At 43.9% G+C, this 14032-nt stretch overlaps 1 protein-coding gene across 7 annotated transcripts in view; it reads right to left on the bottom strand.

Annotated features, from left to right (window-relative positions):
- Nfasc (neurofascin) overlaps positions 1-14032 on the bottom strand; it is a 75556-nt gene that overhangs the window by 42533 nt on the left and 18991 nt on the right. For all 7 annotated transcript variants that reach the window (XM_035445236.1, XM_035445237.1, XM_035445238.1 and 4 more), the window contains 3 exons: positions 9931-10042; positions 9340-9524; positions 8102-8233 (listed from right to left, as the gene is read on the bottom strand). In XM_035445236.1, the coding sequence (XP_035301127.1) occupies positions 8102-8233; positions 9340-9524; positions 9931-10042 (429 nt within the window). The remainder of the gene's footprint in view (positions 1-8101; positions 8234-9339; positions 9525-9930; positions 10043-14032) is intronic.

Genomic DNA, 14032 nt, shown 5'->3' with positions numbered 1-14032 from the left:
TGCTTTCATGCCACATACACTTCCTTTTAAATCGCTTTCTCACCTTTTACAGATGTCTACTTTTGTGCCCTTGATGTGTGTATGTATGTATATTCATATTTTAGCCCAGATTCCACACATGAGAAAACATGGAACTCCTGTCTTGAGTGTGGCTTATTTCACTTAACACGATGCGAGCGGTTGGTCTTCTTTATGTCAGAATAAAACGCCATTGTGTCTGTGTGCCGTGTTATTCTCTATCCATTCATCTGTGGATGCGCAAAGAGATTACTTCTGTCTCTTGGCTGTTGTGAACAGTTCAGCAAAGGCATGGATCTGCAAGTATCTCTGTGGTGTGCTGACTCAGATTCCTTCTAGTACATATATGATCAGGGACGTTATAGCTTGATTATATGGTAGTTCTCTTTCTAGTTTGTAAAGGTATTTTACTTTGGGTGTATGTGCCTGGGGCACACACGCCACAGTGCAGGGATAGAAGTCAGAGGGTAATTTTTAGGAGTTGGTTCTCTCCTTCCACCACGTGAGTCTTAGGGTTCACACTCAAGCTGTCAGGCTTGGCAGCAGGTGCCCGAATCTTCTGAGTCACCCCACCAGCCCAAGTACAAAATGTTAGGAAGGGTCTAAGATTGTTACATCTAGATGTGTGTGGGGACATGTGTGCCACCAACTGTGTGATAAGAGGACAACTCTGTGGAGTAGGTTTTCCCCTTGCATTTTTTATGTGGGTTCTAGGGTTGGTACTCAGGCTTATACAGCAAGTACTTTTACCTGCTAAGCCATCTCGACAACTCTATTCTCAGTGTATATGCGCGCGCGCGCGCGCGCGCGTGTGTGTGTGTGTGTGTGTGTGTGTGTGTGTGTGTGTGTGTGTGTGTGTGTATTTTGATAAAGGTCTCATTTAGCCCAGATTGGCTTGGCTTGGCACTCGCTCTGTAGACCAGGCTGGCCTCAAACTCACAGAGATCTTTCTGCCTCTGCCTTCCATGTCCTAGGATTAAAAGTGTGTGCTACCACTCCCACTATCTATTTAGGTTTTTTTTTTGAGGAACTTCTACACTGATTTCACAGTGGCCGACTCAGTTGGCACTGTCACCAACAGTGTATGTATGAGTTCCTCCTTCCTCACACTCTGTGTCATTATGTTTGTAGATTTAATTTGCGTCTTCCTGATGGCTAGGGATGTTGAATGTAATGTATTTTTCATGTATTTATTGGTCATTCATATGTCTCTTGAGAACTACCTGTTCAGTTAGTTTGCCCATTTGTTGATTGGACAGCTCATTTTCCTGGTAGCAAGTCTTCAGAGTCTACATATTTATCCTGCTGGATTAGCGGAGACTTTCCCACATTCTGTGGCTGTCTCTCCACTCTGCCCGTTGTCCTCCTCCCATTCTGTGGTGGTCTCTCTGCTCTGCTGTTCCCCCATTCTGTGGCTGTCTCTCCGCTCTGCTGTTCCCCCCATCACTGTACAGAAGTTTTTGTACTACACACACCCCATCTGCCAATTCCTGGAATTGTTTCCTGAGAAACTGTGTTTCATGTTTTTCTGTAAGAGTTTTAGGATCTTTGATCTATTTTGCATTGATTTTTGTACTAGGTGGCTTTAGGATCATTCTTTTACATGTGGATACCTAGTGTTAACAGCACCATTGATTAGAGGCTATCCTCTTGCCAATGTACGTTTTTGCCATCTTTGTCAAAAATTAGGTGGCTATGGTTGAGAGTTTATAACAAGGTCCCGTATGCTAGTCCATTAGTCTCTTTATCTCTATCTATGTTTTGTTCCAGAACCATGCTGTTTTTGTTACTATGACTCTGTAGTATAGTTTGAGATCAGGGATAGTGATGTCTCCAGCCCCTCCCTCTACTATTTGGGATCCTTTTTTTTTCTTCATATGATTTTAAAGACCCTTCCCTCCAATTTAGATGAGGATTGAGTAGACTTGCAATTGATTTTGGTAATCGTATTCATGGTGTTAATTTTGCCAAACCAAGAACATGGGAGGTTGAGATGGTTAGTGCTAACCGTTTGCCAGGTTCTAGAGCCCCTAAGAGACAAGACTTAGGGCAGTGATTATACACAGACTGGATGGACAGAGATTGGGAAGAACAGTCTTAACTATGGGTCTTTCCACAGGCTGGGGTTCTGGCCCAAATAAAAGCAAAAAGAGGGCTGACACTACCATTCATCTCTCTCTCTGCAAATGCCATGTGCCCAGCTGCCTCAAAATGCCTAGGTGGACCATGTCCTCGAATTGTTACCCAGGCAGCCAACCTTCCCTAGATTGCCTCTGTCAAGTAGTTACTACAGTGACAAGTAACTAATCCATAGATCCTTCCAATTTCTAGGGTCGTCTTTAGTGACTTTCTTCAGTGTTCTGAGTTTTAGTTGTGGCAGTTTTCACCTTCTTGGTTAGAGTTATCACTGGGGGTTTTTGTTTTGTTGTTTATTTGTTTTGGGGTTTTTTCTTTCTTTCTTTCTTTCTTTCTTCCTTCCTTCCTTCCTTTTTGCTTTTTTGGTTGTTTTTCTCTGTTAGTTGTTTGCTGCTGTTGTTTTTTTTTTCTCATCAAGTTTGCTATTGGTGGAAATGAAAGCTCCTAAGATTTGTATATTGATTTTGCATACTGCTGCTTTCTAGAAGCATTTATTAAATCTAAGACTAAGCCTTTCATAGGTTTGTATCATCTGCAGTAGGGACTTATTTTCCTATTTGTGCCCTGTGGTGATTTGAAAGAAAATGGCCCCCAAAGGGAGTGGCACTCTTAGGAGGTGTGGCCTTGTTGGAGGAAGTATGTCACTGTAGAGTTGGGCTTTGAGGTCTCATTTATGTTCAATACCACCCAGCGAGATAGACTACTTCCTGTTGACTGCAGCCAGAACGTAGGACTCTCAGCTCCTTCTCCAGCACCATGATAACGGACTAAACCTCTGAAACTGTAAGCCACTCCAATTAATTATTCTTCCTTTGTAGGAGTTTCCATGGTCATGGTGTCTCATCACAGCAATAGAACCCTACCCAAGACATGTCCCTTTTGTTTCTGTCTTGTCTTGTTGCTCTAATTAAGGCTTCAAGAACTATCGTGAATACGGAAGCAGATAACCTTGTCTCATTCCTAATTTCAGTAGAGATATTTTTGGTTTTCCACTCAATATTTTTTTTAAGGCAGGCTTTCTCTGTGTTACTTTGAAGCCTATCCTGGAACTAGCTCTTGTAGACCAGGCTGGTCTCGAAGTCACAGAGATCCGCCTGCCTCTGGCTCCCAAGTGCTGAGATTAAAGGCGTGCGCCACCACCCCCCAGCCCCACTCAATACGTTTTATAGGTTTGTTGCAATATAGACTTTATTATGTAGAGGTCTGTTCTTTCTATTCCTGGTTTCTTCAGGAAAGCTTATCATGTGGAGTGTTGGACTTTTCTGCATCGGGTGAGGTGACCTGTGACTCCCATCTGTATGTCTATTTATCTGCTGTATTACAGATATTGATTTATACATGTTGAGCCAACTTTCCACATCCCTGGAATGAAACCAGCTTGGTCATGATGTGTGATCTTTTTAATGTGTTCTTGAATTTAGTTTGTAACTGTTTTATTGTTAATTGATAATTTTTTCATCTATGTTTATCAGGGAAATTGGTCTCCCTTTATATTTTTTCTTGTTGAGGAAAAGTCTTATTCCATAGGCCAAGATAGCCTGAAATTCACCAATTAGCCCAGGCTAGCATTAAACCCACAACTATCCTCCTCTTTCAGGTTCATGCCCAGCTTTATAGATCGAGTGTGTGTGTGTGTGTGTGTGTGTGTGTGTGTGTGTGCGTGTGTGTCCTTTTCAAGTTTGATATAAAAGTAGTGCTGGATTCATAGAATGAGTCTGATAGTGTCCCTTCTGTTTTGATTTCGTGAACAGTTTGAGGAACACTGGCATTAGCACTTCCTTAGAAGTCTGGTGGAATTCAGCAGTAAATCTTGCCTGGTTCAGGCTTTTAATTTTTTTTTTTTTTAGATTTTATTTATTATGTATACAACATTCTGCTTCCATGTATATCTGCACACCAGAAGAGGGCACCAGAACTCATAACGGATGGTTGTGAGCCAACATGTGGTTGTTGGGAATTGAATTCAGGACCTCTGGAATAGCAGCCAGTGCTCTTAACTTCTGAGCCATCTCTCCAGCCCCCAGGCTTTTAATTTTGTTACTTCTTTGGGGTCTGTTTAAGTTGCTATCCATTCTTGGTTTAATTTAGGGGGGTCATGTGCATCTAGATCTTACCCATTTCTTCTAGCTCTTTCAAATTATATATGTTTTTCCTAAGCCATTTCCTAAATATCCTCTAGATTTCATTGAAACCTGTGGTAATGTTCCCCCTTTTATCTCTAATTTTATTATTTTTTGTATCCTCTCTTTCTTTTGATTCATTTGGATAAGAATTTGTCAATCTTATTTATTTTTCCAAAGAACTCTTTGTTTCATTGAGTTTCTTCCCTGATTTTTCTTATTTCATCCCATCTACCACTTTTGGGTTTGGATTGCTCTTGTTTTCCTGAGACCCTGAGGTTCATCTTTGAGTTATTTAAGTGAGGTCTCTCCGTATAAGAAGTCGTAGCTATGAATGCTTCTCTGAGAACAGCCTTTGTTATATCTCAAAGATTCTGATAAATTGTGCTTTTGTTTTATTTGAGTCTCAGAATTTAAAAATTTTTTCTTCCCAGATTTCTTCTTCTTCCTTCCTTCCCTTCCTCCCTCCTTCCTTCTTGTCTTTTTAAAAGTTTTTTCCAGACAGGGTTTCTCTGTGTAGCTTTGTAGACCAGACTGGCCTCTAACTCACAGAGATCTGTCTGCCTCTGCCTCCCGAGTGCTGGATACTTTCTTATGGCATAAAACTTGATTTATTTTAGTGAAAGTTTCATGGATTGCAGCAACAAATGTGTATTTTGCAACTGTTGAGTGGAATGTTCTATAAATGCCTGCCAAGAAGTTTCTTTTTTTGACTTTAGGTCAAGATGGCCTATCTATTGATGAGATGAGCTATTACAATCATCCACCACTGTGTCAGGAACCAGCTGTTGCTAACTCATGGTGCTTGCTCTCTGAAATTGGCAGCTCCAGCATTCAATGCATTTACTGTCACTCTCTCTTCTTGATTGACTGTTCTGTTTACTAGTATGTAGTGGCATCCTTTATCTTTTCCTGACCAGTTTTCATATGCAGCTTTGAGAATAGCTACACCAGCTTGTTCTCAGCTTTTATTTGTTTGGCAAATTTCTATCTTTCACTTTCACCCTAAGTGTGTCTTTGTCAGTGAGCTATGTTTTCTTGGAGAAAACAGAGAGTTGGATCTTATTTTTTTTTAATACAGCCAATTAGTCTGTGGGGTTATTTTTTATTGATGAGGCCACTTGCATTTAGTGTTATTAAAGTCGTTTGCTAACGACTGGTTATTTTTCTGGTTAGGGAATTATTGTTTGCTTTTTTTTTTCTTTTCTCCATTTGTAATAAGGGTTCGCTAGTTTATGGTGTTGGACATGATGGATCCTTTCTGAGTCTTCCTTATTCACCTGCTCAATAAGAGAAAGTTATATTCTTTTCTGGTTTCTCTTAGTTGAGAGTTCATTCTTTCTGTTGAGGATTTCTTTTCGCATTTCTGCAGAGTAGGTTGGTGGTCAAGAATTGCTTTAATCTGTGCTTGTCTTGAAATGTCCTTATTTCTCCATGACTTTACTTTAATACATTTTTATATATATTTAGTGTGTGTTGGGCAGCAGGGCATGCATGCGCCATGCATGTATCTGGAGGTCAGAGGAAAACTTGTAGGAATTGGTACTCTCCTTCTGCCATATGAGATCAAATTCAGGTTGTCAGGCTGAGCCAGCTCATGTCCATGAATTTTAAAAGGTAATTTGATGTATATAGCAATTTTGGCTAACAGTTAATTTACTTTCAATGATGGAAACAGATTAACCTACACTTTCCTGGTCATTTCTAGGGTTTGTAAAGAAGCCTAATGTTATTCTGATGCGTTTGTCAGTTGATATTTTTCTCTTACAGCTTTTAATTTCATTGAATAGATTCTCTGTACCATTAGTTTTTTTTTTTATTTTTATTTCAGCTCTTTCTATTGCATTTTGGATTCTTAGGTTTATCTCCTGATTGCATCTCAGGATTTTAGGAAGTTGTTGTCACGCTATTTTTTTTTTTTTTAATTTTAGGAAGATGATTTCCTTGACATTTACTTCTATTCCTGATAGTCTTTCATCTTCTTAGTGTAGTCTGTTGATGATTTCTACTGTGTTATTTTACTTGATTCGTTGAGTTTTTCATTTCAACATTTCTATTTTTTTTAAACAGCTCTCACTGTCCTTGCTCTTCCATGTTTCTGACTTCCTGTGTTTTTCTGACTGTCTCGTCCATGTCTCTTGATCCTGAACTCATTTCTTCACTTCACACAGCTGCTTGTTCCAATCCTCTTTGAGGCTACTGGTCATTTTACACATTTGCATTTTCATCTGGCACTTACTAATTTAATGTCTTTGAGTTCAGCAGTGGAGGAATCATGTTCCTTTGCTGGAGTCATGCTATATGGTTTTTTCATGTTTCTTGTGTGTCTGAGCTGTGATTTACACATCTGTCAGTTTTAATAGTTCTTCCTCCAGTTTCATTTCTGTATCTTCTTATTGAGCTCATTGTTTGGTTTAGTTTTTTCAAGATAGAGTTTTTCTGTGCAACCATGGCTGTCTTGGAACTCACTCTGTAGACCAGGCTGGCCTCTAACCCAGAGACCCACCTATCTCTGTCTCTCGAATGCTAGGATTAAAGGCGTGTGTGCCACCACCACCCTCCTCTTATTGAGCTTTCAAGGGGGACAATTCCCAGTACCATTCAGAGAGCAGATAACAAATTGCTGTGACAGCAACAACACCAAGCCAACACCTGGCATGGAAATACACTTAATATTGGCCAAAAGCCCATGGATACAAAGCTAATGGCTGTAGAACAGAAAATAGTAAAATAATGCAGTGCGTGCTATGAAGTTGAAAATTATTTAGAGTGCATACAAAAATAGTAAATGAATGTGATAAAGAAATGGAAAACGCAAGAAAGCAAGGTTAGATATAAGATAATAAAAAGAAAAGGAGTGTAGTAGAATGTTGTGAAGGGGAAGAGGAAAGGAAAAGGGATTAAATAAAGGTCACCAACGAAAAAGTCTAAAAAGAAAATGAGATAGATGTAAGGAAGGGAATAAAACACAACAGAAAAGACTTTGGGGCTGAGGAGATTACTTGGTTAGTAAATTGTTTACTTTGATCTCAAGCACATGTAAAAAAGCCAGACACAGTGAATATGTTTATAATCCCAGCAGCGTAGAGACAGAGACAGGTACATCACCAGGGCTCCCTAGCTGGCCAGCCTACTCTACTTGTCAAATTCTAGGCCAGTGAAAGACCTTGTCTCAAAAAGACATGATAATGGCTCCTGATAAATAACACTCAAAGTTATCCTCTGGCCTTTACCTGCAGGCACATACGTGAACCTGCACACACACACACACACACACACACACACACACACACACACACATTGACAATGAAAAATGCATAAATGCAAGTAGTTAAATGTAAGAAGAACAGAATATTAAAACACGAAAGTTAAAAAAAATAAACAGAAATAAATGGAACTCTAAAAGTGCAGCAAAAAAGAAAATTTCTCCGAAACACTTAGTGGGGCAGTTCTTCCTCACGTTCAACTACAGTCTTTCACATTGTCACAGACTCATATCCATCAGTGGTTAATGACAACAGAGGGCTTTTCAACCTTCTAAGCCCCGCCTACCACTCAGAGCCCAAACTTATTGGGCAGAAAGCAAATGCTAAGAAAACTACAAAGAAGCAGAAATCTCTAAACACTGGAACACAACCACAGGCTCTAGGCTATTTATCCTCCTGTTCTCTCAGAAAAATAAGGAAGGCATTCTCTACCTCCTAGTTGCCTGCCGAGGAAGGCTGCTGGAAGTAGCACCAATGAGTCATTCATTTCTTTCACTTTGGGGACATCACCCACCAATAAAACCTCTGGAGGGCAGAGGGAACAAGTGGAGTAAGACTCACATTGCAAAGGTTCCCCATTCACCATCCACTGGACGGTTGGCTTCGGGTTCCCATTGGCTCGGCACACCAGCCTCCCATCTTCACCAGGAGCCAGGATCAGGTTTTTGGGTTCGTCCAGCCAGTACGGAGCAGCTGAAAGACAAGGCAGGCAGATGTAGATGGCACAGGCTAGGCACGAGAAGCCAGGTGGGCTCCTGTGTGAGGGTGACCCCCAAGTACCAGCCCTTATCTTTTACCTCCAGAGCAATGGCTCAGCCCAGTCTGCGGGTTGCTGGTTCGCCAAGCCCATGGAACAGAGTTGGCTTATTAGATTTTCCCAACAGGCTTTTAAAACATGGGGATACCGGTACTCATCTACACCTACTGCCTCTGAGCTGTCAGGGGACTGAGTGGCTGAAGCTCTGAGAGCTCATAGGTGTCGATGGAGCCCTTGATTGCACCCTTTAGGATTCCGCTGTTATAAGAACAGAGGTCTAAGAGAGATCTGAACTTTTTTCTTTTAGGCACTGAAGTTTAGTTAGAGCATTTCTTGGCCCTTCCCATTATTTGGACAACTTTGTGAACACGTGGATTTTTTTCCTGAGAAAAGAAACTTTTGGATTAAAACCTCAAACATCTTCTATTCACCAAAAAGGATGAGAAAGCACTTGTGTGTGGAGAGTCCTGAAGGCAAGATCGTAAGATCAGTCAACTGTATGCTGAGAAAGTTCTTGTACTCAGCCCTCAGCCCTCGACCTCGCAGTCTGCAGGGAATCCTGGGTTGAGAAGTGATTCACACAGCCCATCACATAGCCAGGACCCACAGCGACAGGGGCTCTAGTGTCGAAACAGCTGCAACAGCTCATGTGGGCTGTATCTGCTTTGAGGGGAGGGAAGTGGCTTAAAAAATGTCTTGGTCCATGATGATTCCCATCCTTTAGAAGAAGCACAGTGCCATGCATACAACACAGACAGCACAGGCTAAGACGACACACCACAGATGGGAATGCAAAGTGAAGAAAAGGCTCTGGGAGGAATGTCACTTGCAGAGAGCTCTCCCAGCTGGGCAAACATTAAGGTTGTGTCCTTTCCTCAGGGTATGTGTCCATGAGTGCATATAGGCACACATTCAGGGGAGACACCATCATATCACTCTGGATGCTCCCCATTCTCTCTGCCTCCTCGCCACAGAGGGAAGGTTGTCATGTTTGTGTTCAGGGCTGGCAATGTAATCATAATGAGAAATACACACAACGTACCCTTTACTCTCACCGAGATCGTGTGCCGGATGCTGCCCATCTTGTTGGACGCCAGGCAGAAATATTCTCCAGAGTCTTCTTCAGAGACATTGGTGATGCGAAGAGCCTTGTTAAAGTTCTCAAACTTGGTCTTGTCAGACGGGAGGTCTCCACCTTTCTTGTACCATGCAATGTCTGGTGTTGGGCTAGTAAAGGGACCAAGCAGGAGACAAAGGGCTTGTTATTGAATGCAGCCCTTGTCTTCTAGAGAGCCTGACACCCAGCTATCCTTAAAGGGGACTTGGGCCTGGGAGGAAGGTGCATACCCTCTAAAAACTGGGCTTTTCTATACAGAGGAGGCTGTTTGGCCACAGGGTCTCCATGGAAAGACAGAGCTAAGATTCCACGTGATCAGCACACCCAGCCATTCCCTTTTCTCTTTTCCCCAAGCAGGGACAGCCATAGTGAGATGCAGGTGACAGACATACAGTGTTCTGCTCATGGGGCTGCTTGTTTCCCTTTCCCTGTGTACTGGTGCACCTCCAAACTCGTGGATTGATGCCCACCCATCCTCCAGGAACAGGGGTAGAAGATGGTGCAGACGGTACATACACCCCAGAGGCAATGCACTCCAGCAGCAGGTCCATGCCACGAAGTACCATCTGACTGCTCGAGGTGCCCTGAGGATACATGAAGCTAGGCGTTCTTTCGGAAACTCCTCGGGCTGAAACAGGACAGAACAAACTTCCATGAGCCTCCTTCCCAGGTGTGCCAGAACTGTTGGGTTAGAGAGAAATATCATCATGCCCCACTCTTCGGTCCTTGCAGCCCAAGCCCGGGATCTGGGCATATTTAAGAGGTGTGTTGGGAAGCTTGGGGTCTCTGCCCCACCAGCACATGTATGTAACCAGCTCCAGGTTCTGTTGAGAAGAGCCTAGAAACCCTTCCCTTCCTCTGGGACAGGGAGGGGTTATCAAGCAGTGAGAGGTCCATTCTCTGTCAACTGTATTGGGACAGACCAGCCACTGAGGTAGCCCCCCCAGGGCAGGTCATTCAGTGTCAGTCTATCCTCCCCAGATAGAGACACTGGAGAAAGAAAAGGCATAGACTGGGGACATAGCACAAGCAATCTGCTCTTCAGGAGCTTGGATGAAGCAACGAAGTCCCAGATAAACAGTGGACATGCGGGGAGAATTATTAATGGCGTAGCAAAGACATGAAGAGAACAAATGGGGAGAGATGACTGAAACGCTTTCTGGGGCCACGTCCACTCTGCCTCCTAACTCTTGACAACTGCTTGAGAGATGGGGGTGGTTGTGGGTGGGAGGAATGGCAGTCAGGGTGAGGGATGTGGTCAACAGTGGTCCATACTCTGATGCTGTCATCAGCCTGTTCCCTGTGGAAGGGCCCATGCCAATCAGGGTGCACCCATGGAGAATGGACCTCACCTTGTCCAAGCCTCACTTCTTTCCTATGTAACCTTTGTATGGCTCTGTAGGAATGGGTAAAAGAAAAATCATAGATTTCCAACCTGAAACCCCAAGTCAAAAGGGAAACTGGAGGAGGAACTACTGCTGAGAGATACACAAAGACCAAGGACTGAAAGATGACTATACGCTAAGCCATGGGTCTTAGGCTCAGCCAGACAAGTGGAAAGTAGTAGAAAGGCAGAGCTGCCAGGAACTAGGAGCCCTTGGAGATGCCTGGAGTGGGCACAAGGGCATTCTTCTGGGTTTAACTGGTGTGAGTGGAGTGAGGGCTGGTTGGTGGGGGATCCAAACTGAGTAATTTGTGCTTCTTATGGGAGTTGGCTGCATCTGCAGGTGTCTGTCTGGATCAGGGAGCTCCTGTCCTGGGGATGCTCGGCATCTCTTCATTAACCATTGGGAAACATCTCACAGAGATATCTTTTATCTTTTCGTCAGGGGAAGAAAGGTTAAAAACACATACTGGCTATTGGTACAATACAATACATGACATATGACACATGTTCAGTAAATATTTGGGGGGTAAACAAGTTAAAGGGGGAGAAGAAACAAAAATAGGAGGCAACAATTTACACCCCATGCTGTCTATAGCTGTCCTCATCTATCACACCAGCACACACATACAGAACAGCGGCAACTGCAGGGTTAATTCATTAAGTGGTTAGTTGGTTACTGTCTATACCTGTGGACCTAGCAGCACCCAGCTCACAGTATCCAGGACGAAGCAGCTTCCTCCCACCCTCATCACACAGTCACCAAAAACAGTCAAGAAAACACAGGCGTGGGCACCAAAATGTTAGGGCAATTCCAGGGCAGGAGGCTCATATTAAGTGGATGAGTCTGTCCAGAGTTGCAAACCCCACGACGAGGTGGAAAAGATCCCATCTCAGTCATCACACTCATTCTGCACATGGAAGAAAGTCTGCAGGAGCCAGCCTGTGATCCTCCATGTAGCACAAAAACCCAGGGGCAGGAAACAGTAAGCAGAGCAGGAAGGTTAGTGCAGAGCCTGCTCTCGGGCATCATGGCACACTGGAATGTAACCAGAGCAAAGCTACAGCAGCACCACGTTTGCAGGATGTGGGCTACCAACCCACAGAGGTGTCTTAGGGAGGAAGCAGCCATTGGAAAGGAGAATGAAATAAAATACTACCCTGCAAGTCAGAGGCAGCCATCGCCACTCAGTTCGGACCTAATAGGCGCCAAGAGCTGGGACTGTTTGGTCTGCAGCACCAGCATGTCGAATCCTCACAACACACTCTGGCAGTACCACTTGTTTTTAGCAGAGGAAACCGAGTTTCTGTGAAGTTAACAGGCTTGCCCGAGCCCATGAGTTCACTCTGCTTTGGATTCGGAGATGTGCTGTGAGGTTATTCCAAATTGACTCTCTTCTGAAGCTGGAGATGCCACTTGTCCCCATTTCTAAGAGGAAATTTCAGAATAGATTTCAAATAACCCCAGCCAAAGAAACCCAAAATCCAAACACCGAGAGGTGAAGGAGAAAGGCGTTTGGTCCTGTGATCTGCTCTGGTCTGCTTTACGCTTCTTACCATCAAAGATCCCAGCTCTCCTTGGTGGCAACTGAGAGAGTTGGAAAAGAAGCTGGAGAGGGAATAAGGAGGCTCCAAGGCCTCTCAACTGGATTCTTAGGGGAGGTGTGAATCTTGCAGGAGAATCATGGTGACTAGTGGCTTTTCAGAGCAATGAGAAGACTGGAGCTAAAGGGCGGTTATGAAGAAATGGCTGTGCAGGAGGGACCAGATGAAAACTTAAGAAGAGAGCCTGGCTGGTGACTTTGGGAGCCCCTGTTCCCGAGGGAGGGTGCCTAGTTTCTTTCCCTGGAGGAGACACAGGAACCAGTAACTACCAAGATGAAGGTAACTATTGCAGGAAGCTCTATGTAGTGAAAGATGTCTCTTTAGATAGGACAGCTGTCTCCACTATGGAGGTAGGGATGTTTCTGCCCATTTCCAGCCTTCAGGTTGCGGTCCACCCAATACGGAGGAACTCAGGATCCAGAAGCCAGACCCAAACCTGCATAGCTTTAAGGATAGCTGCCTAAGGGTGGCTCTTGCAAGCTATGGCTCTGAGAGAACTCACAGATCTCCAGGGCCAGATGGTCGGTTAGAGGACATCAGGGCACAACCCCACTTTAATAAAATTGGCTTTAAGAGTCAAATGAGAAACAGTTTCTGGCTGTCTTCTATTGAGAAAGGTCAAAAGTGCTGACAAACTTAGCTATTCCCGCCGTCACTCAGTGCCGCCTGCCAATGGAACAATGGTTCAATACATCAGCTGCGCCTGGGAACCTTCGCCAAATGCGGCTCATTATGGCAGCTGGATCCTACATTCAGTTCTCTCTGCTGTCTTCAATTCTCAGAACTGTGAGGCAGGTTTCCTGGCACCTCACCCATGTTTCTGGCCTTAGGAATGGCTGAGCAAAAGGTATGGGGAAGGGGGTCTCTTGGTCAAGAAATACCTAGTATGTCTCCCTGTTAGGAAAATTCTTCTATAAATTTAACTCAACTCCGGCCTGTAATAGTTGCAGCTTTTCTCCTTACCCAGTTCTTAGCAGAGCTCACAATCTGGGCAGCTTTCATTCTCTGGTATACTCTGATGTCTCTCTCTCTCTCTCCCTCTGGAGTATCTCTCCTGTAAGTGTGCCTGCCTCTCTCTCCCGGGCTTCTCTTCCAATTCTCTGCATTTCCCTTAATTTAGAAACAGATGGCCTATATACAATCCAGTCCACACAAAGCCTTTCCCTTTAAATCCAGCAATGGGTTATATATTAACACTGTCAGTGTGTGTGGCAGCTTATCAGGCTGTGGACACATGGTCCTCTTTAACCTTTACAGCCATCTTTGGGGCTAGTAACCTGCCTGTTTGGCAGATGAGGAAATCAAAGTCCTAAGGCATTAATGACTTGCCCAGTGTTTCCTGGTGGTGTGTCCTAGAGACTGGATTTGACTCGAGGCAGTATACCTCCAAGTACACACTATAAACCACCTGCTTTCTGGCCTGAATGAAACCCAAGTGGCTTTCTCTGCCAATCAGAGGGGGAGACAGCTTCTGGCCCATGTCCATTGGATGCCAACTCTGAACACTTCATCAGAACAGAAGGACTGAGTGGCCCTACTGTTAGAAAAGAGACGTCATATTTCAGAGCCAAACAGAGGTGTATACTGGACATTTGTCACTGACAATGTCCCTTGGCTAGCATCTCTGTT

This window comes from Cricetulus griseus, chromosome 5 (assembly GCF_003668045.3).
Source record: "Cricetulus griseus strain 17A/GY chromosome 5, alternate assembly CriGri-PICRH-1.0, whole genome shotgun sequence".
NCBI lineage: Eukaryota > Metazoa > Chordata > Mammalia > Rodentia > Cricetidae > Cricetulus > Cricetulus griseus.
This window is presented reverse-complemented; position numbering and strand designations above follow the sequence as displayed.